General features: G+C 37.0%; 1 protein-coding gene across 7 annotated transcripts in view; it reads left to right on the top strand.

The window, feature by feature from the left end:
- PDE1A (phosphodiesterase 1A) overlaps positions 1-21,305 on the top strand; it is a 179,353-nt gene that overhangs the window by 142,557 nt on the left and 15,491 nt on the right. For all 7 annotated transcript variants that reach the window (XM_010406696.4, XM_039554893.1, XM_010406697.4 and 4 more), the window contains 7 exons: positions 1,075-1,175; positions 3,725-3,850; positions 9,751-9,852; positions 9,972-10,092; positions 13,931-14,012; positions 15,293-15,413; positions 17,182-17,366. In XM_010406696.4, coding sequence (XP_010404998.2) covers positions 1,075-1,175; positions 3,725-3,850; positions 9,751-9,852; positions 9,972-10,092; positions 13,931-14,012; positions 15,293-15,413; positions 17,182-17,366 — 838 coding nt within the window. The remainder of the gene's footprint in view (positions 1-1,074; positions 1,176-3,724; positions 3,851-9,750; positions 9,853-9,971; positions 10,093-13,930; positions 14,013-15,292; positions 15,414-17,181; positions 17,367-21,305) is intronic.

Raw genomic sequence — 21,305 nt, 5'->3', positions numbered from 1 at the left:
ACCTACTTAATTATTCTCACATTGCTTATGAATCTTGACTGTTTCCTTTCTTCTTATTTGAAAGAATAACAACTATTGGCAACTTGTACTACATCTGACAGCTTATACATTTCATATCCATCCTTGCACACGTATGTGCATATTCAGATGCATGAAGTTGAGATCATTCTTTGATCCTTTAGTACAGAAGCTTACTTGTATGCCAGAAACATCTGAAATATGTGAGGAAATGCTTGACTGGCACTTGACTGAATCAGTCCTATGATTGTGGGGGTTAATTATCATATGATTTTTCTACCCCCATCTTTAGATGGAGTAAATTTTCTCCTCAAGGACTTTTTATCATTCAAGAAAGAGAACTTGAAAGAAGATAATAGAGGTTACTTTACAAACTGAGCAATACTGAACGGCTTCATTTAGCAAGAGTTATGAAAGGGCTCAAAACTCAGGGTCTGCATTATTTTGTATACATGACCTACATTACCTTTTGTTCTGTGTAACTTTATACTAGCCTTGTGCACTTTTTTTTTTTTTTTTTTTTTTTGCATCAGTACAAAGTATGATAAAATTTAGAAGAGAAAAATCTCCACGGGCTTAATTTTAGTGCTATGTACACTAAAATATAGATAATGCTAATTTTGTACCTTCAATTTATTATTAACTGTATCTATAGTTTACTAAAAGAAAAATTATAACCTAAACTTCATATTAGGTTTTTTTAGATTAATATACTGTAATTTGGCAAGTGCCATGGGTGGCTAACAGATTAGATACTCAAAGTAGTTGCAGAGTAAACTGTGTAATTCTTTTGATAACTTCATATATTTTTGGCTGCCAATATTTACTTTGCTAGTGACCATAAGGATGTTAACTTGCTCTCAGAGAAATTGTAAGTACAAAGACTTGTTTAATTGTGTAATAGTCAAGTGCTTTGGATATACAGCTATCTGGAGTAAGACAAGAGGAAAGTTTATGTAAGTTGAAGGTAATGCAAAATATATTCAGCACTGTAGGGTTTAATCTGACTTCAGCTATTATCAAAAATGTGACTATGATTTGTTTTTCATTTACCAGCACTGGCTCACAGAACTGGAAATTTTAGCAATGATCTTTGCAGCTGCCGTCCATGATTATGAACATACTGGGACCACGAACAATTTTCATATTCAGACAAGGTAAGTGAAGTGGTCTCCTAAGAGTCACATCTGGAGTTTGCAGTTCATTGAGATCCTTGCTGAACTGTTTCATAACTCTTATTACTAAAGCCAGGAGGGTAGCCATGTCAATCCTGATTTTACAAATTGCTTCCTTGACTTCTGTACAGTTAATGGGATCACTCACATGATCAAAAACTGTAGAAAAGTAATGAGATAGCTCCGTAATGTCTGAAATAATTCCGTTTTGGGGCTGATATAGCAAGAGAAACTTCAAAAAGATCCAGAACATGCAGAGGATGCACTTGAAACTCCCTCACCCCTCTGCTCACTTAAATTCTGATACTACTGACTCAAAAACTTCTTCCACTGTATCCCCATAAAAATGCCTTGTCACTTACAGCAATGTGCTTACATTTTGTTTCACTTTGTGTATTAAATTTAGAGGGTCTTGGTGCAGAGGGAGAAACTTTCAAGTACAGCTTTAGAAATACCTAGCACGAGCCCTTTCCCAGCATGTTTTGAAAGCAGATACAAAAAGGAAATCCAGAAAGGAGTCCAGTTTGAAAGTTAGGCTAACTGCATTCTCCTGCAGGTGTAGCATATCACTCTAGCTGCTGGACCCGTAGAAGAGCATATACTTCTCTCCCTTAAAATATTTTCAGCTTATCAAAGGAAAATCCCTGACCAATCCATTACTGAGTGAAAAATGGTACATTTGATACTTAACCTAGTACAAACAACCTTATTTTTATCTTACACTAAGCTATACTTTGTTTTTAGTATCCTCAGATGAGGAGTTAGCTTTAGCTGCTCTTTAAAAAAACAATCAGCATAGCACTGGCATATTCTAACAAAACAGCTCAGTGCTAGAAATATTATTACTTTGAACAGAATTGTCCTCACACTCACCTATATGGATAAATTCCCCAATGATTACATTTAAATTTAATCTATAACATAGTTGTTCTCCAAGATGTGGCCTTCAATAATGAAAAAATGCTAGATTTGCAGCTGAAATAAGGACACAATTCTTTTCTCCCTCAGCATAGTCTGGCTAAAAATAAACTTCAGTTTGTAGTTCCAAGTTTATATTAGTTTTCTATTTTTGTCCTTAATATTTTGCTCTGAAGTATTGCAAGAGTGGAAAACTAATTAAGCTGATAGTTTTAAATTTTACTCAGGCATATTTGCAAACAGGTATTTGTTATGTGATGTAGCTCATTCTTCTCTCCTCATGTAACTTGGCCCTGATGTGCCATCCCAGACTGTGATTCCAAGCTTCTTTTGCCTGAGGAAAACTGATGGAATGAATGGCTGCCAAAATCATAGGAAATCTTAGCACTGCTTAAGCCTAGTCATAAGTAGCTATGTTGATCAAAGTGTGCTTCATAAACATATGTGATTGTCATAACAGATTTTCCCATGATTTTAGTTAGATTATGGTTGTAAACATATTGATTATTTAGGGTGGTTATGGTTCGTTCCTCTAACATTCCCAATCCTCTTTAAATTATTTAGGTTCCTTGGTACCATACATGACAATATATACTGTTGCTCAACAGAGCAAGGGGTTAAATTTAGTTTATTTATGTCAGAGTAAGCTGCACTGCTAAATCAACACACCTTTCTTCTAGTACAGACTTGTCAGTGGACCAAATTGAAATATTCAGGAATAGTTTGTCAGAACAGAATTGTAGCAGCGAGGGGACTCCTGGGGTTGCCTAGCAGGTCAGATCAGGTCTTGGGGAAACAAATTCCCCAAGAATTAATGGTGTTTGAAGCTAAGTATGATAAATCCATGCCACATCAAAATTTGTGAATATCTCAGTGTAATTTTGGAATTGTACATTAGTCTTTGATTAGGAAGGAAAGGATACTGTTAAGTGTGCTAACATTATGTTATGGGTCTTTCTTTAGTAAGCACTTGAGTGCAATCAAATTGCAGCTTAGCATCTCTACCATCCCATCGTAATGAAGCTCAAGGTTTCTGTGTTTTTCTGAGAAAAGATGGTGGCTGTTTAAAACATATGAAATGGAAACTTTTTAATACTTTATTATTTACAGCATCTTCTGATAATGAGTAGCATGGGCCAAAGCACTTCCCTCAGAGCAGGGGGAGTAACTTCTTAATACCCATGCTATGTGTGGAGCCCTGCTGTTGGTGAACATATTGCATTTTAAATGGTTGTATTATGTTAGTGTACTCTTGTAACCTAATTAGAGCATGTCTGATGCTCTATTATCCTATCTATAGTCAAAAAGCTCAAAGATCTCACAAATTTTTGCCACAGTTAGGTCATATCAATAAAACATCACACATTTGAAAATATGACTTTCCCACAAACAGTGGGAAATTTGGCATAATGATAATTTTTTATGCATTTAAGATGGAAAATTTATCAGTATTTGTTACAATAGGGACAAATGCACATAGTTTGATATATCTGTATCTATCTCTATATATGTATCTATAGTCAATATTTCCCATGGAGAATGCATATTCCTACCTTTCTCAGAGTCATCATTGGAACATTTTTACAAAATCTGCCTTTTGTCCTCCACACTAGGTCAGATGTTGCTATACTGTACAATGATCGTTCTGTTCTTGAAAATCATCATGTAAGTGCTGCTTATAGACTCATGCAGGAAGAAGAGATGAACATCCTTGCAAATCTAAACAAAGATGACTGGAGGTAAGACTTGCTGTGACATTCAGAAATACTCCCAGTATTTAAAAATAATAAAAACCACCAGGCCTTCCCTGTGGAGTCTATTTTAAGATTTCAAATTACAGGAAGTTGACACTGGAAACAGTAGTGGATATTAGAGCCTAGGGAAGGCTGCTGCGTTGTTAAGTACTGTTTGGGAGACTCCATATAATTTTCCAAGTGAGGTTGTTTATTTATGAAGCACAGTGCTGGAGTGTGTGGACAGTGCCTCAGATGAGATAGCCCTTTAGGAAAACCACAATGCTGCCTGAGCTAGGTTGCCTTTGTCCAACATAACCAGTGGGTTGAAAACACAATGAAGGGTCACACTCTGCTGCCAGCTTGAGCTCTACTGCCCCTGGGATTTCAGCAGAGTCACGTCTTGGTTAAGCATTAGAAAATGAATTGTCTGGACAGTCCAAAAATAATAAAGGCCCAGAAGCACTACAGAAATTTCTTTTTCTTCTTAATTTTAGTGTAATACCTGAAGAAAATTTGGACAGCTGAAAGCAATTGATATATCACAAATAATAAGACCCGTAAGGCTAAAATTCAGGTGTTGGATTAAGACTCTCTCCATTATTAAAAAGGAAATGTTATCTTTGTATATTGTTGATGGATACATATTGCATTTAAAATTTGAGTTTTCTGTGTGTTTCTGTAAACATAGATATTATTCAGCGACCTTAAAAAACCACTTGCAGACAAGTGGACTGTGAAGTTCAGAGAGATATGTTCTGCTTCCAGGAAAGTCTCCCACTGTGAATGATGGTACCAGGAGTAACAAAGCTAAACACTGCTTTACTTGTATTTTCACAAAACTATACATTTATGAAGGAATATGTGAATACCAGATCAAATTTTGCTGTGGTGTATATTTACAGGTGAAGGACTGTTTTATGTGCTAGATTATAAGATTTTACTTATTTACATAGTGAGAACACCCCTAAATAAAGCATTTATTCAATGTATGTCTGCTGGCCCTTCCAGGTTTCAATTAATTATTATTCTGTACATGTTTTAAAAAAATATTAAAAACATTTATAATTTTTTTATTTAATACAAAATGAGAGAGGAAGCATACACTTTTTAGTTCTCTTAAAATAATTCTTTTCAGAGGATACTCATTTGGGTTTAGTTATCAGAAGGTTTGTGTTGTACATTTAGTTCTGTAGAAATTTCACCAGAAGTAAGTAGGAAACTTCATTGATAACTGCCTACACACCTAGATTTTCAATGCCAACATGAGCCAGCCGTGCTTCTCTTGAAACTATTTGGGGCCTGATAGTTTTGGGGCTGATAGGCCTCTGTGACCCTATTTTTGCTTGTCCTAACTATTGAGCATGGAGAAAATGATTGTGCCCGTACAATGCCATCAGAAAGTCATATTCATATTCATAATTTTAGAGGGAAAAGTATTTTCAAATCTTCAGACATGTTGCCTTGAGTACATTTTTTTTGAAGTGGAGTTGTTTCATATTGCATCCTACCAGAGAATGCTTCCAAGTAGAAAGGGGCAGATGAATTTCAGTTCAGGAGTGTTCCACAGATGGCTTGAAAACACTTATATGTGTCCCCAGTCCTGGCTTCTTCATTACTGGAGACCACCATAAATCAGTATAGTTTAGGAATACCTGCAGCAAGATACAGTGGCTCCAGCTGATAGAAATCTGGCTGCCAGCTAGTAGAGTTTATCCCAGTCATTCCCTTTCGTTATGTCACTGAGGAAAAGAGTAATACAATGAAAACCAAATATTTGCCAATGGAAAGAGGAGCCTGTCATTTCCAGGTTGTGATGTTCGTATGTACTTCTCTGGTGGACTGCAAACAAAATAAAGGGGGGAATGTGATAGGCTCTCTTCACATTTCTGAAGCACACACTTCTCTGCATAGATTTTTTGGGCAGGTCTTCCCACAGTTCTTTGTCCAGTTCAGTTGTGGACTGTTTTCTCTAACTTTTGTTGCATTTTATTTCTCTGCGGTTTTTGAACCTGTGATAAATTACCACGTTCTTTTGGAACTTGCTCAATCACATGCTGGCTCTGTTTTCACTTCCTTTTCAATCTCTTCTCAGTGTAACCCAATTATGTTTTCCTAGAAGATGTTTAGTTTTGCAAATTTTGTTTGTATAGAGTGGCTACACAGATTCTAGTATATGCAGCCAGTTTGAAGCTGGTGAGATTTGGCAACAAGAGAAAAGTAGAATTTATCATCTCTTTTTGGGCATATTCAGTACAATGTAGAAGAAATTTATGAATGGACTAATAGGCTCAAGAGTCTAAACTAGGACATTCAGTTCCATGTTTTTTTATTAGCTCAGCAATTGTAGTCTGTACTTTGAAGCCAGCAGTAAATTCCAAAGTGCTGGTCTGTGCCAACCTGCACAACCTGTTTCAATGTGATAGTTCAATTTAGAGGGTCAGTCATGGAAATGACAGTTTCCTGGTCTTCATTCCTAATATCCAGAAATTCCTGTTACCCTGTCATTTCATTGGTGCAATGATGGATCTGGTAGCCACTTACCAGAAGCTCTTATTTGAGTGAGTTTCTTGGATCTATACTGAAACTCATGCTGGTAAACTAACAGTTTTGAAGGTTGCACTGAATCAAGTTGGCAGTAAATTGAAATGATAATCTGTTCAACTTTTTAATATACTTCCTGGCACTGATTCATTTCTTTACTTCTGTCGTATCTATTTTCTTTAGTTGCAGAAATTTCATTTTTCAAAAATTTAACACTGCTGACTATTAAAACTGAGGTTCTGCTAATTCTAGCAAGATGAAGCAACGTGACTGAAATTACTTTATGGTATTCCATTTTCTCTTCTACATGTTAACATTAGGAAGATAAATGTGCTAATAAACTTCCAGCTTCAATTAAGTCTAAAACTTAGGCTTCTGGTCTGAGCTGGGGAACACTGCCAGCGTTCTGAGGATGATGTCCTTTGTGGATAATGCATGCAACATTCATAGTAATTTTTCAGTCTTTTCTCAGCTCTGAAAATACATTCTGGTCTTTGATATTATCTTGTTTCTCTCACTTAGTGCTCTTAAATAACTAAAGAGGGATCCTCATTTGTCCCCTTTTCTCCTTTGCTTTACCAGATTTCCAGTGTTCCAGCACCCCATGTGTAATATTGTTATAGGTGGTGGGGCAGTATTAATGTCTCAAACCATCCCAGTCATAAGGCATCCAGTGATATATTGCCTGATTATAAAAAAAAGATGAACAAACCAGCATGTATTCTATGTAATGCATAATGAACAACATTCTTTCACAAAGTCCCTTGGGATTCTTCTGGCTGAGGATTCCTATAATTTGAAGATGAGGCTTATGTCTTCAGTTCCCACCTTGCTTTTGCTCATCTTAATCTCTTCCTGAATTTTTTGATTAGTTTCCAGCTGACTAAATGTCTTTGTCATTGACGAATCCAGGTAAAGCTGGTTTCTATTTATTGGTTAACTACTTTTCCGAGAAATTCACGTTGCCACTCCTTGTCTCTTTATTACAGCATTGTTCATGTAATTTTTTCACATAGTCTTGCATCTGTGTTGTTTTACAGTATCCTATCCATAGGACTTATGGCTATGAGGAGGGTTAAGAAAGGATGCCAGCACAGAACATGACAGTTTACTTAAGTGGAGATGGTAGACTCAAACTCAGTAATCTTCTGGTTTTGGGCCTGAAAGATTGCCATGTGCTGTACGTGAATTCTGTTACCACTTCCCTTCATAGCAGGACAACATCTATGTGTCTTTTTGCCATGGCAGCAGGTATCTGTATTATCCTGATGTTTGTAGTTGTGGACTGCTTAATGAAGATTGGGAGGGATTTCTGTCCAGGAGTTACCTAAGAGACCAGCTGAGGTCTCCTACAATATGGAAGTTGAGACAGTCTTTTTTCCCTGGGAAGCAATTTGGTAATGGGATCAGTCCAAGAGTAACCTTCTGTGCAATGATAGCAGATGAAGTATTTCTAGCTCTCGTAGAGCTTTATCTACCATTTCCCCATCAGATCTCAATTTTCTATCCCTCTAATTATGGTGGATACAGGCGCAGGTAGTTAACAACTGCAGGAAACTCTCTTTTGCTGTAAAGCAGATTTTTAGTGGCCTGAAATCTTCAGAAGTGTGTGACAGCACAGTGCTAGACTATTTGATCCTTATTCAGGTGTTGGAGGTAAGAATTAGGGTTTTTTCTGCTGCTGTGACGATATGAATAAACTGAAAGTGTGGTTTTGCTTCTCTGTGTGTGTGTCTTGTGTAGAAGGGGTGAGATGTCTTGTGAGTAGGGGTGAACTTATTTCTGATTACTCTAAAAAGTTCAGACATTGAAAGTTCCTAAGAAAATCTCCTGTACAAAAGAGAAGTGATAATTATCTCAGTCTTAAAAACAACAGGGTCTAACAATGCAGATCCCTCATTTTTCTTGTAGTGTTAGCTGTTTTTTTTCTTTTGTTTTGCTTTTATTTTTTTAATGGGTTTGACTGTTTTTGAAGGGTACACTTTCAAAGCAATGTGGAGGAGGAACAGTTGGGATGCAAAATAATTAGTATCTTATTATGAGATCAGATAAGGTAAGGCATTTTCTAAACACAAGTTGCTATGGCTGCATATTATTGAGTAGAAGTGAGAGCATCGAGTCTTTATCCAGTTACATTAAAGCAAATTGGGAATAAATACATAAAAATCAGTGACAAATATCTGCTTAAATATGTAATTAATTGGGATCAAAAGCAGTCTTGATAGTCTTAATAACAAAGTATTCTAACAGCCCTAAAGAAAACTGCAAATTACCTTTTTAAAGTATAGTCCTTTGAAAGAACCTGCATGTTTTTTGATTTACCTAAATCAAACGTATGAGTACAATATGAAAGATCAGTGAGAATGACTAAAGTAGGATTTTACTGTTGTATTTGATACTTGGACATCCTTAAGATTGGGGGTGTGCTCCTGAAGGTAATATGGTACCTGATGAAAGGTTTAATGAGGTGAATTGTTCCCCATATATGTATAAGCAGGACTTGTCCTCCTAGGCCATTTAAAAAACATGTAAATAAAGACCCACTGGACTCCTACACGGCCTATATCCTTCTACATCAAGGAGATAGAATTTTCTAAGTCAGTAATTATTGCTGACAAAATTAATTTAATTTCATATTCACAACCAGAATTAATACACTTTTTACACGATTCATGTTTTATTAGTTTCATATTGATTTAATAGAAAGCTGATGGACAAGCCAACATCTCTGACCATAATACCAAGACAGAGATGAAATATTAATCCCAAACTTGTTCTGATTCATAAAATAGATATTACAATATTTTTGGAATGAAAGATTGTTTGTCATAATGATCTTATATTGATATAATGTTAGTATTTCAGATGCAATACCTCTTGCTCTTCTGAGTGTTTCCTCTCACTCTCCTGAGTGTTTCCACAGCCTTCTTCCTAGGTTTAGTGTTACGCACACTCTTCACTAATATGAGGGCAGTAATAATGTGCCCTGTTGTATGGTGGTAAGCCCAGAGAACAACTTGTTTTTTGAATACTCTACCGCTGGAAAAAATAAGGAATTACTTATAATGGGTGAGAGAACTGCATGTAATATTAGTTTATGCACTAGGAAATAGGATTTACAAAACAGTGTGACTTTGAAATAATGATTGCAGAGTACATTTTCTGAGGTACACTGCTTTCACAGAATCCCTTTAGGATACAATGTTCAAGTTGTTAATAATTTATTTAAATGCTTTTTAAAACATAATAAAACCCATGATGTTGTTTTGAAAGTTATAAATTAACAAATACTGCTTAAACAAATGTACCATACCTAGAATAAATGAATTTTAATCAGTCGTTTTGCTTTTAATTATTCTTAGGGAGTTGCGTAGCTTGGTCATTGAGATGGTCTTGTCTACAGATATGTCGGGTCATTTTCAACAAATTAAAACAATGCGACACACTCTACAGCAGGCACAGGGGTAGGTTATTTTCCATTCTGTTCATTATCTGTAGTCTTTCAATAAGCTCATATTCAAGAAAAGAATTTAAATAGTTGCTTTTGTTTTGAGATAATTGGAGCATGTCCTTGAATTGACAGGGTAGACAAAGCCAAAGCCATGTCTTTGATTCTACATGCAGCAGACATAAGCCATCCAGCAAAATCCTGGGAACTGCACTACCGGTGGACCATGGCCCTGATGGAAGAATTTTTTCGACAGGTGCCATTTTTAAAATCCTTTAATAAATCTAGTTCAAGAAGCAATGGTTACACGATTAAATATTTTCTTAAGTCTACCAGCAGGGTTGCTGTTGGTTGTGATTGACAAGCATAGTCAGGAGTATATATTCTTTGTTCTTCATACATATCGCTGACATTATTTCAACTTTTATGTGTGTGAATAAGACAAAGTGGTTATAGCTCTCTATCTGTTTCAGCTGATACCAAGATTCTGAGTGTTGTAGTGGGTTTTTTCCTTCCAATTATAATATAACTTGTCAAGCTGTTTTCATTCTGTAGACAGAGATTTATATATGCTTTGAATTATAAAGAAGCACCAGAAGGGTAGGATGAGAGAAAATAGGAAGAATACATGTTCAGCAAAGAAGGCAAAAATTTGTCTCCATTCCACATTTCAGAAAGCCCTTCTATTTCTTTTCCTTGCTGGTATTTGCCATGCATATGCCACATAGATCTGAAGGTGTTGCTTTCATAACAGCCTGATCCAAAGCCATAGGTTAGACAGTACCATCCTGTTAATGCTGTGACCATATATCCTAAACCAAAAATGAAGACACACCTTTGTGAAAGTCTTTTTATTTCTGTGCAGTACTGAATTCCAAGGAAAACCCCAGTAGGTGTTGGTGTCACTGCTGCCATTTTTTGACTCACCTGAGCAGGTGAAGCAAAAAACATTTCTCCGGAGAGAAAATACTCTCTCTGTAATCAATATTTGCAACCATGCACATTGACAGCATAACAGTTACTGAAGTACAATTCATAATCAAAATCCAGCTTAGGTATGACAATTTCTAGAGTTATGTACAGATTTTAAAAAGGGCTAATACAGATCAGGGAACAGTGTATGTCTTGCTCACCTTGATTGTCTTGTTTTTCTATATGTTGACATTTTCAAATCAGATTGGTCACACTGGATAAAGGGACCAGAGAACAAAACAAGGGCTATGTTAAACCATGAGGTTCTTAGACCCATCTGCCCTGTAAGGTTCCTGCTCAGTTCCTGGAGATTCTTCATAAGAATTCTTGGTAGGGAGCATCAGGGCATCCTTGATTCTGGGCTTTGCAATGGGGAGGCAGACTGGAGAGATGGTGCCTTTATCTAAATAATGAATGGACTGAGTTTTGTGGAAATTATGGGTAGTCATGAGTTTGTATCTGCTTCTGTCAATGGAAATTTTGAGGATTTTGAACTTGAGAGCAAAAAGGAGGAGCACATTACCCAAGAAAAAAGGTCATAAAATGACCAACTGTAATATCATTTTAGACACAGAGAGGCAGACTAGACAGGGTGCATGGGACAGTGAGGCAATGTGTCCAGCCAAGTGAAGGTAGCATTAGCAGTAAACAGTACCACACTGGTCACTGAATGCATAGGACCAGCTAATGTTTTAGTTGTTCCTTTATCCATTCACTAGAAGAAGTGACTGGATTCCAAGGAAGCTGCTCAAAAACTCGAGAAGGCATTTAACAATAGAACAAGTAAAAACATATATATATGTGTGCAATGCAGCAGTATAAAACATGAAAGCTTCCAGGCTGCAGAGGAGTGCATCAGAAACAGAATTCTTTCCATGTACTGCTAAGGACAGTGTGTGTGGAGTAGCTCCAGCACTTTTAAAGTGTGGTGAAGTAGCAGCACATATGCACTGAGCAGTGCAGACACAGAAGGTCTCCTACTTCCTAGATGCACTGGCTTGTTGTGCATCCTCTGGTCTGTTGCTTTAAGCCTGTGTGATAGAGATCTCCGGGATTTCCAAATATGTGCCAGCCAAGATGATGTACTCCAAATGTATATAAACCCCCTTAATTCCTCCTCTTCTTTTCTTTAAAGATAGTAATTCAACTACTTCTAGTATGTTACAGGAAAAGCAATAGATTCTGAAACACCTGATACAAATCCAATGCTTTCACAGGCAGCTTTCAAAGTAGTGAGCACCAGCAAAAAAATGAACATTCACTTCGACAAAGTCTTTGTTAACTACAGCTAATGGTTAAAATATGTCCTAGTGTTAACTTCAGGAAAAAAAGCCAAACCACACTTTAAGTTTAAAAGCAACAACTACAGAATATTGTAATACCAAAGAAAATCTGAGTTGCTTGTTTAAAATAGAAATACAGCCACCCATCTCAAATCCTTAAAAGTAAAGAAATACATAGTTCAAGTCACTCAAAGAAGTATCACAGCACCTATAACACTCTACTCTCAGTCTGAATAGATCCAAAGACACTAAAATAGTTAAAAGTGAGCTGAGGGCCTGGACAAAGAAATTTTTTTTCTGTTTTGTTCTGTATCTTGTTTTTAAATTTCATTAAATTCTAATGACTGGTTTAAATAGCAGTGCTGTGTCCATTATTACAATTTACAGTAGTCTTAGACTTAAGTGACACTTAATTAATTAATATGCAATAATTAATTAATATTACATTGATTGCAAAGCAATTCATAATTGCCATAAAGAGCTACTTGAAAAAAAATAGAAATTCAAACTCATCCATTAAGTAGTGTGGAATTTTCTCTTTTTTCATACCTAATGAAGAGAAGATTGCAACATTTATGTTACTTTAGAAATCCTGTATTAAACTATGCTGAAATATTTAGAACTAGCCCAATTTATATGATATTACAATCTGGCTCCTGTATTTACATGGAGATGCCACTCCCACTGCTCCTAGTAGCAAGTGTTCATGTTCGTCTTCCATACTCTGAGTTCAAATTATTAACACTTGCATATAAAATTTAATGGCCATGGTGATAAAGCTCTCCACTTGCACATGAAATGTAATCTGCAAGCTGCATCTGTTCCTGTGGCTGGATTGGTTTTACTGCTTTTGTGGTTCTACACCTTTCCCAAATATACTCCAATGATACATGATAAAAAAACTAAGGAAGGTCGATACTACCCTCTTCATCCATCAGTTTCTGTTTTCCCAGTTCTCCTTGGGAAAATGGTATGTTCATGTAGTGCTCCCCACTGAATGATCATGTAACAGCACTGTCCATGACAAATATATAGGTTTATTTGGCTTGCAAAAGACTAGGTTTTCCTGTATCTATAATGTCAGTGTGTCTGGCAGCCAGATTTGTCCGGGAACACAAATTATAACCTCCTTTGAAAGATGTCTTTTCAGGGTTTTTTTGTTCCACTAGACTTTCTTTTTGAGGTTTTGCAAATCACTTGGTCTACCATGCTGAAAATGGAGATACACCCTCCTGTCTGTTAAGACTGTTGCAACAAAAAAGATTCTTCTAATCTGCTAACTGTTGAAAAAATTTCGGAGCTAGGTTGTACAAATCGTCCTTGTAATGAAACTGAATTTCTATTTTTTGTGGCTTCAGCAGCAGAGAGTAATGCCTTCTAGTGAGAATAAGCTCAAGTCAATTCATACACTTGACCTGAGTAAATCCATTGAGGGATTTTTATGTGCTGGATGAACCAATGTAATAGAAGGAAACACTCAGCATTTGGCATACTATTACAAACATGTCTAAGTGTCTCTAGTCCCATTACATCTGGGATCAGCAGAACTAAATTGTGAATATTGAAGGACTTAATCTCATTGGCAGATGCTTTGCTGTTGAGGAGAACTTGATTGCAGTAGGTTTCTTTACATAAAAATTGCCAAAACTAAGTTAGAATTTAGCCTCTTACTTTTAGTCAAAATTTGAAGATTTGAAGATTTGTCTGTCATGTTTTTGTTTAGGAATATAAATTAATAAAGTGTTACGTTGAATAAATACTAAGAATATTCAGATTTCTTTTTTCCCTCTGTCCCTCTATCAAATATATGCTTATAATATTAAACATTGTTGTTTGCAGGGAGACAAGGAGGCTGCTTTAGGTCTTCAATTTTCCCCTCTTTGTGACCGCAAGTCCACTTTGGTAGCTCAGTCTCAAATAGGTAATGACAAGCTGTGTTTTGCTTTTTCTTGTCCGTGTAGGAGCATGTAAATTCACAAGGACATTTCATATACCCATTTGGAATTTTAAATGCTCAAAATTCCATTATATGGAAAGTGTTTCTGTGCACCTATCTATTCACCAAGCTCATGTGCTTTTACAGCAGAATGGTGCTGATCTCAAAAGAATGTGATGTAATTTCACCATATGTGATGCCAAGGAGGCGTAGGAGAGGGATTAACCAAGGTTAATCCAGCTTCTACTGTACACACTTTAGAGTCTGGCAGATCATGTCCTCAAACTGCTTATCTCTTGCTCAAGAACTCACAGGTCTGTCTCTATTATAATCTGAAAGTACCAGTTTGTAGATAATCTCAACTTAGAGCTAATTAATATATCAGATCTCTGGACTGCAGTTAAGCCTGTCAGTGTGTCAGGTCAAACTACAGAGGGTCAAGCCTCCGTGGGTTGACAAGGTTGACTGCATTCTGTCACTCTGCATATCCTTTATTCCATTTCACTGGGAGTTTGTAGGCAAATATGCTTGAGCATCATACTGACTGCAGGAGAGAAGCTGGATCCTAGACTGAATCACTGTTGCTCACCTTCATGCTGTGTTGCATGGTTAGAGCATAAAGACATCTGGAAATCCATTGCTAGCTCATGTTTTAACATATTTTTTTCTGTTAAGTGCTCAGTAGAGAATAATGCTTCATTCTCTCACTGTGTCATTCCATACCGTGATGAGCACTTTAGAGTGTAAAAGACATTGTTCAGAGCTGACATCTCAGAACTGTGGGATGAATGCTGTCTCCTAAGGATATTACTTGTTCTCTTCACTGATTTGACAGAACCCTCCTACACACTGTGAAATAACACTTTACCTCCACAGAATAATAAACAGCAATTTGAAATATTAACTCCTTGGCAAGAAGCTCCGGATGGTAAAAGAGACAGCATGACTTGTAGCACTCTGGCTCAACAGTAGCTTCCCTTCTATTCAATAATTAGTACTCATTTCAAATGGTAGGTGTGTTCTGCAGTGCATAAAATTTACAAGAAAAAAAAAGAAAAGCTGCAATTATTAATACCTACTTATATCTATACAGCTTCAGGTGTTTTTTGTTTAAATTGTGCTGTTTTGTTCGAGGTTATACTGGCAGTATGCAGTGTATTGAAGTGGGACTACAGTTAGAAAATCAGCCTGATAGCAAGTATTTATTTTTAGATTTGAACCTTGTAGAAATGTAAAACCTGATTTTCTCTCTTCTTCTTCTTTAGGTTTCATTGATTTCATAGTAGAACCAACATTTTCTCTTCTTACTGATTCAATGGAGAAAATTGTTATGCCTCTTATAGAGGAAGCGACAAAATCTGAAAGTCCTGCATTTGGGACCCCCAGGTATGAATACACTGCTTTGTTATTGAACTAACAAAAGCTCACATAATAATCCTACTAGCGTCATTCTCAGAGTTATCTCAGTTATTTGAAGTTGGGGTGGTAACAAACAGCTGTGCAGTGTTGCCACCCTGTGGGGCTGCATTGTATTTGCAATGTGCTATTTTATCCCATTGACTGAACAGTTGTGCATATAAAAAGGCAAAACCCCAATAATGATCAGAATAAACATATATAAACCATGATACTGATTTCTACAATTTTTTAATATAATCTTTGCAATAGGTTATTGAAATTCCTGTACCTATAAAGCAAAATAACTATGTCAGTGTAATCTGAGTGACTCCTTGCTGAAAGCATTGTTGAATAATCAGATACTACCTTTACAAATACTGCCTCTGTTATCATATTTTTATTTCATTTTAAAACTGTAATTTGAGCTTTCCCTGAGGTTACTAAATGATAACTCTGTAAGACAATTTTTCATTTTCTGGGCCTTACTTAGGTTTTAGTAACAAAAGGGTGAACCTAGCTCTTTCCTATATTTTGGTTACTAGAAGCAAGTAAAAGTTACTAGAAGTAGGTATTTATGACGGTGTTCTTCGTGTTTTGGGGGACAGTGCTAAACTAATGTATTACCGATGACAAATTTGTTTACACACTCACTTCTTCACAGATGAGTGATTAGCAGCTGCAAATGATTAGCAGCTTCAGGCTGCATTTTTGGTTGATGTTCATGAATGAGTGGTAAATGATAAAGGGCTTATGGTCCATGTGAGATGGAGGATAAAGGGATTTTTCTTTGTGTGGAATCAAGTGCAACACTTACGAGGAGAGTGGAGAGCCTATAGCATGACAGAAAAGTCTGAGCCAGAGAATTGCACACACATTACTGAGTGGATGCTATGAGATGGTGCCTGGAAAACAATGGAATTATAGCCTATTCTTTCCATTGCATCCCATTCAACATCTCTGGAGCACATGGAAGTTAGAGTTAACTCTTCTTGTGAAGTTCTCGTTGGTATGTTCACTGCCATTCTTTTCTGATTAATGGAAACCCATTTGTATGCATATTAATATCTCTCTGTGGTAGCAATGAGATAAACCATGCAGCAAAGCTGAGTAAACAAAACCTAGTAAGACATGAGTACTCACACAAGGTTGGAAATAGGTCTTATTTTTTAATTCTAAGGAAAAAACAGCATTCATTCTTTTTTTTCCACCTTTGCATGTGTATGCATATACATGTATGAATAATTTCACTTCTGCTTACCTTGGGTGTAAAGTAGCTGCAGTCTCTATTTAGTGGATTTTAAAGCCACTATCTTAAATTCTGCTTTGACTACACTTGAAGGTTTGTAGCTTGAAGAGAATTTTCAGCTCAAGCCAAACTTACCTGTAGTATGCTTCATACATGTCAGACTTCGTGTCTTCCTTTTTCTAAATGGGTCAAAAAATAATGATCAGATGTCTTTCCTGTAAGACCCAAAGATACCATTCACTGTTCAAAAACACAGCTAAGAAACTGCTCCAAAATGGCTGAGTAAACTTTCCTTCAAGATTGCATTACAAGTAATGTATTTTCAGCTGTCACATTTTTTCAAGAATTCCCTGGAAAATGGTCAGCAAGACATCTTGTATCTTAGGTACACTCTGGTAAAAAACTATTATTTCAGGTTAGTTCCTAAGCAACTTGATTCAGATGAACTGTTTGTGTATTATTAAAATTTCCTGACTGTGTTCATAGTTTGGGTTTTTTTCCCTCGTGCAGCCAAAATAGTTTGGGAGCAGTAAGCAATGCTGAATCACAAAGACGACCTGGGTTTAGAAGTACAGGTGATGGAGGGACTCACACAGAAAATTCTCTAGCAACTGTAGACCTGAGAAGTTTCAAGGACAACTTGATGAAGATTATTCAAGCAAACAAAGAAAGATGGAAAGAATTAGCAGCAGAAGGTATGATATGTTAAGGTGGAATGTTTTTATAGGTCACTCCCTAAGATCTTACCTACTTTCATCTTTTAATTTCTATCAACCTGTAAAAATGCTGTCTTGTATTCATATATTTTATGTCTTAATGTTTGTTTTAGATGCTCCTGTTCTGGTCTCCCAGGAGGTCTAAAGAGGTGTAGGTGGTTAGGGGATGAGAGTAAATCTTATAACCTAAAAGTCTCTGTGCTGCACATCTTATCTTTAGAAGTTTGGTTTAGAAATGTGCATTCTTGCACATTTAATTGTAACTGATACTGACATCTGCTTTAAATGCCAGAATCAACAATTCAAAGTAGTGTGTGCTGTCACATTTCTTCAGAAACATGGAAGTTGTACTTTGCTATTAGAAATGCTATTTGTTCCCCACTGTATGAAACAAGATTCAGTATTGCAGGCTTCTTGGGACTATGCTGTAGGCAATTATTTAAATGACCCAGTGGATCTAAAGATTTTGGGCAATCACTGCATGCATTAGGCCCAAGCAAGCCAAAAGTGACTCTTCGTTTGCCAGTAGATAGTTAATAAAGCCAAACCTGCATCAAGCATCTCAGTTCATAAACCACACCTTAAAATTGTCTGGAGTTACAGTTACCTGATTGAAATGTTTTGTGCTAATTGTTAAAAAGAATTTATAGCTTCAATTCAGGTTAAGTGAATGACATTTGGGAATATTTTGTCCACAGGCTGTGTTATTTCCTAGCAAGTACCTGGAATATTGCAGCGTTACATTTCACTGCTGAGACTGGTCTTGCTGTACATGACCTGATACTGACAGCTGGGAATGATATACTGGAACCCAGGGCCAGCCTTGCTTTTCATCCCATCATCCAAATCAACATCTTTTTTCTCAAAGAGGTGTCAGACAAGACAGAAAAACAGTGCTGAACAGTGATAAAATCTAATTTAGTGCTAAATTGCAAATGAATATTCTCATTAGGAGGATATTAAGAATAAGCTTCCGTACGTCTTTTGTGACAAAGACTTGACAGAGTCAGGTGGAAGGGGCAGCTGAGGAGAGGATTCCATTAATATTGTCCCTTCTTCATGAGAAGCTTTATATAGCCAATTGCTTCCTTTGGTCTTGCCCAACTAATACTGGCTGGTCAAAAGGACAGAACTGCTAATTTGCAGTGGTCAGTAATAATAGAAGACCATCAGAGTGCCCAAGGCCACTTAGCTATAGCCTGCAGAGTTCAAGCAGCCCTGAGCTAGTGACATGAAAGGTCCTTCAGTGTGGAATAATGGAGAACTTATTGTCTGGAAGTTTGCCATTTCCAGTTATATATAACTAACCAGTTTGATTCTGGTACATCAACTTTTTGGTATGTTGTTTAGGAGGTGTACAGTGCTATCAAAGGGCACGGTTTCCCCTTCATTCCTAGTGCTTTGTTGTGCTCTAGAAATTACCGATATATTTAACCCAGTTTTACTGGACTGTTGACAGGCATTGAAAACACAAAGCTACTTTCAGCAAGAGATTTAAAAACTATTTTGGGTAAGATTGCAGTCAATATTAATAGGAGGCCCAGGAAAACGCAAGAAACTCTGGGCATGCTCAGTGCTCTGACAAACAGAGATGTTAGTGTTCAAGACTCCATGGATTTTGTTGAGATTGTGGTTGTCATAACCTTCTTTTCTTCCATCAACTTGACTAATGAAGCGTGTCTAAGTACTTCCTGAACAGAATTATGGAACTGCAGTAAAACATACATTAGGGAAGCTAATGGGTAAGTGTAAATAGCTGGTGTTGAGGCCAGAGTGTGATGAACAATATTTTCTCTGTGTGATTGTGGCTGAATCTGGTTTTTTGAACCGCTCTGTGAGGAAAAGATTTATAGAAATCTGCTGCCATAAAGAGGCTACTTGCAGCAATGTCTGTAGTTACCTGGAGCATGGCATGGAGACCTTCAGAGTGCCTGATTAGCCTGTAGAGGAAACCTTGTGAATAATGCAAATACTTTTGAGTACAGATTTATATTTTTTTAGTAAACAGATAGTAAGGGTTTTTTTAATTAACAGCTGAGGGATGAATTATACAAGTGTTGTGGAAGTTATATTTTCCATTCATTTGGAATGGAATATCTGGGTCCACAGCCCATATGTGGGCCCTAAGGACTGCTATAAAAGAGTTTTTTGCTAAGTAAAAATAGCCTTCTATAGAGCACTTTCTGAGGTAGCATGTAAGTTCCTTGTCACTTAATGGGAGAGGGAGTCTTCCTCAACTGGTCCAGTATATCTGCTTTGAAGATGTACCCTGCAAAGGCTGAAAATCCTTAATCAGACTGTGCAAAGTGAACATCTAGTAAAGAATAGAAAATATTGCACTACATCCCCCTTCCACTTGAAATTCTTTTCAGATCAACCAAGTTTGACTAAGCTCATAAGTGAATTACCGGAGCCCTTGAACTTCAGATGATTAGTCCCATCCTGTCTGGATCTCAGGCTGCCTTCTCTGACTCCATGCTTGATGAAAAATCTTTAGTCTGCTTTGGGCATATGAGTGAAGCAGTGTTTTATTCATATGTTAGTAGGACCATAGACTGAGAGAAGAGATGTCAGAGATAAATCACTGCCAGGTGAAAGAAGTGCTATCATTGTTCCTAGCTAGATAATTTATGACAAGTCACAAACTGCTGAATGCATTGAGAGGTCACATGTATGAGGACTGTGCCGTGGTAGTAAACAGGCTGGCTGTTAGTGTAGATCTTCAAACACGCTTCCTGAGCTGACTATGACAAACAGAGCTTGTGCTGTTAAAGGAACCATCTGCATTCTTGTCAATGGGCTCTGCAAACACCAGATACTGTTCCCAGTTTAGTTCTCAGGCTCAGGAGAAGTTGTCTCTGTAAAATGTAGTACTACATATGCACAAGGAATACAGAAAAGAACTAGAAACGTTCCAAATAATTTCCCGAGGATGATCTGAACTCACTCCAGCTTCTCACCTTTTCAGGAAAAGATTACTCATGTAGCACAAATTGGGAGGCAGTTCATCAGGAGCAAGGGCTCCCTTAGCAAGGGCTGGAGAATATGGTCTGACTCCTGTGCCAGACAGTCCAGAGGAAAAGACTAATCCTCACTGCCAGTGTTGTTGACAGGGAAGCTTTCCTGGAGATGCTGGAGCTACCTCTCCCTGAAAAGATAGTTGCTGTTAAGACTTGATTCAGAGCAAGCAGCTTGTGCAAGGAACAGCGTGCTTTGTTTTTGGAAAGGCCTGTGTTAGTAAGGAAAGAGTTTATCTACCTAGGCTGCTGTTTGAAAGCTTCCTTCTCAGAAGGCTCAGTAAATAGGATGGCTCCACTTTGCTAAAAAGGCCATGTCTTGTATAATTGATGCAGAGGAGCTCAGTACTCTATAGCCTAAGGGTCTTCAACCTTTCACCACTGGAGAATTAGAGGAATGTTTCTCAGGCCTTTCAGGGGTTGCTGTTAACAGGGAATTACCATAATGATCAAACATCTGGGATTCTAATTCGAAAGTCTTGATGTTTAATTAATATTCCAAGCCCCAATCACCAGATAATCTTTGTTCAACTCAACACAGTGATAAAGATACTATTCCATCCTGTGCTTTTTTCAACACATACTGTTGATGGCTGCTGCTGTTTGCAATTATTGTAGATGTAGCAAATGGACAGTAAATGTGCTCAGATGTATCTGAGAGGTTCTTTCATTAGAGAAGATGTGTTCTAAGTGGATTTTAAGATCTGAAAGTTATCGACCTACTGAGAAAGCTATAAGAAACACAGAATTTGTGAAGAAACATTTAACTATAATGTAAGATCCTTCACCATGCACTTCTTAGAACGTAATTGTAACACAATTATTTAATATTTAAAAAATACAATGTTTATTCCCTTATTCACGCTTAGTTTGTTCTATAAAAATGTTCCAAAGATTTACT

This window comes from Corvus cornix, chromosome 7 (genome assembly GCF_000738735.6).
Source record: "Corvus cornix cornix isolate S_Up_H32 chromosome 7, ASM73873v5, whole genome shotgun sequence".
Taxonomy (NCBI): Eukaryota; Metazoa; Chordata; class Aves; order Passeriformes; family Corvidae; genus Corvus; species Corvus cornix.
Note: the sequence above shows the minus strand (reverse complement) of the source record. Positions and strands in the feature narration are given on the sequence as shown.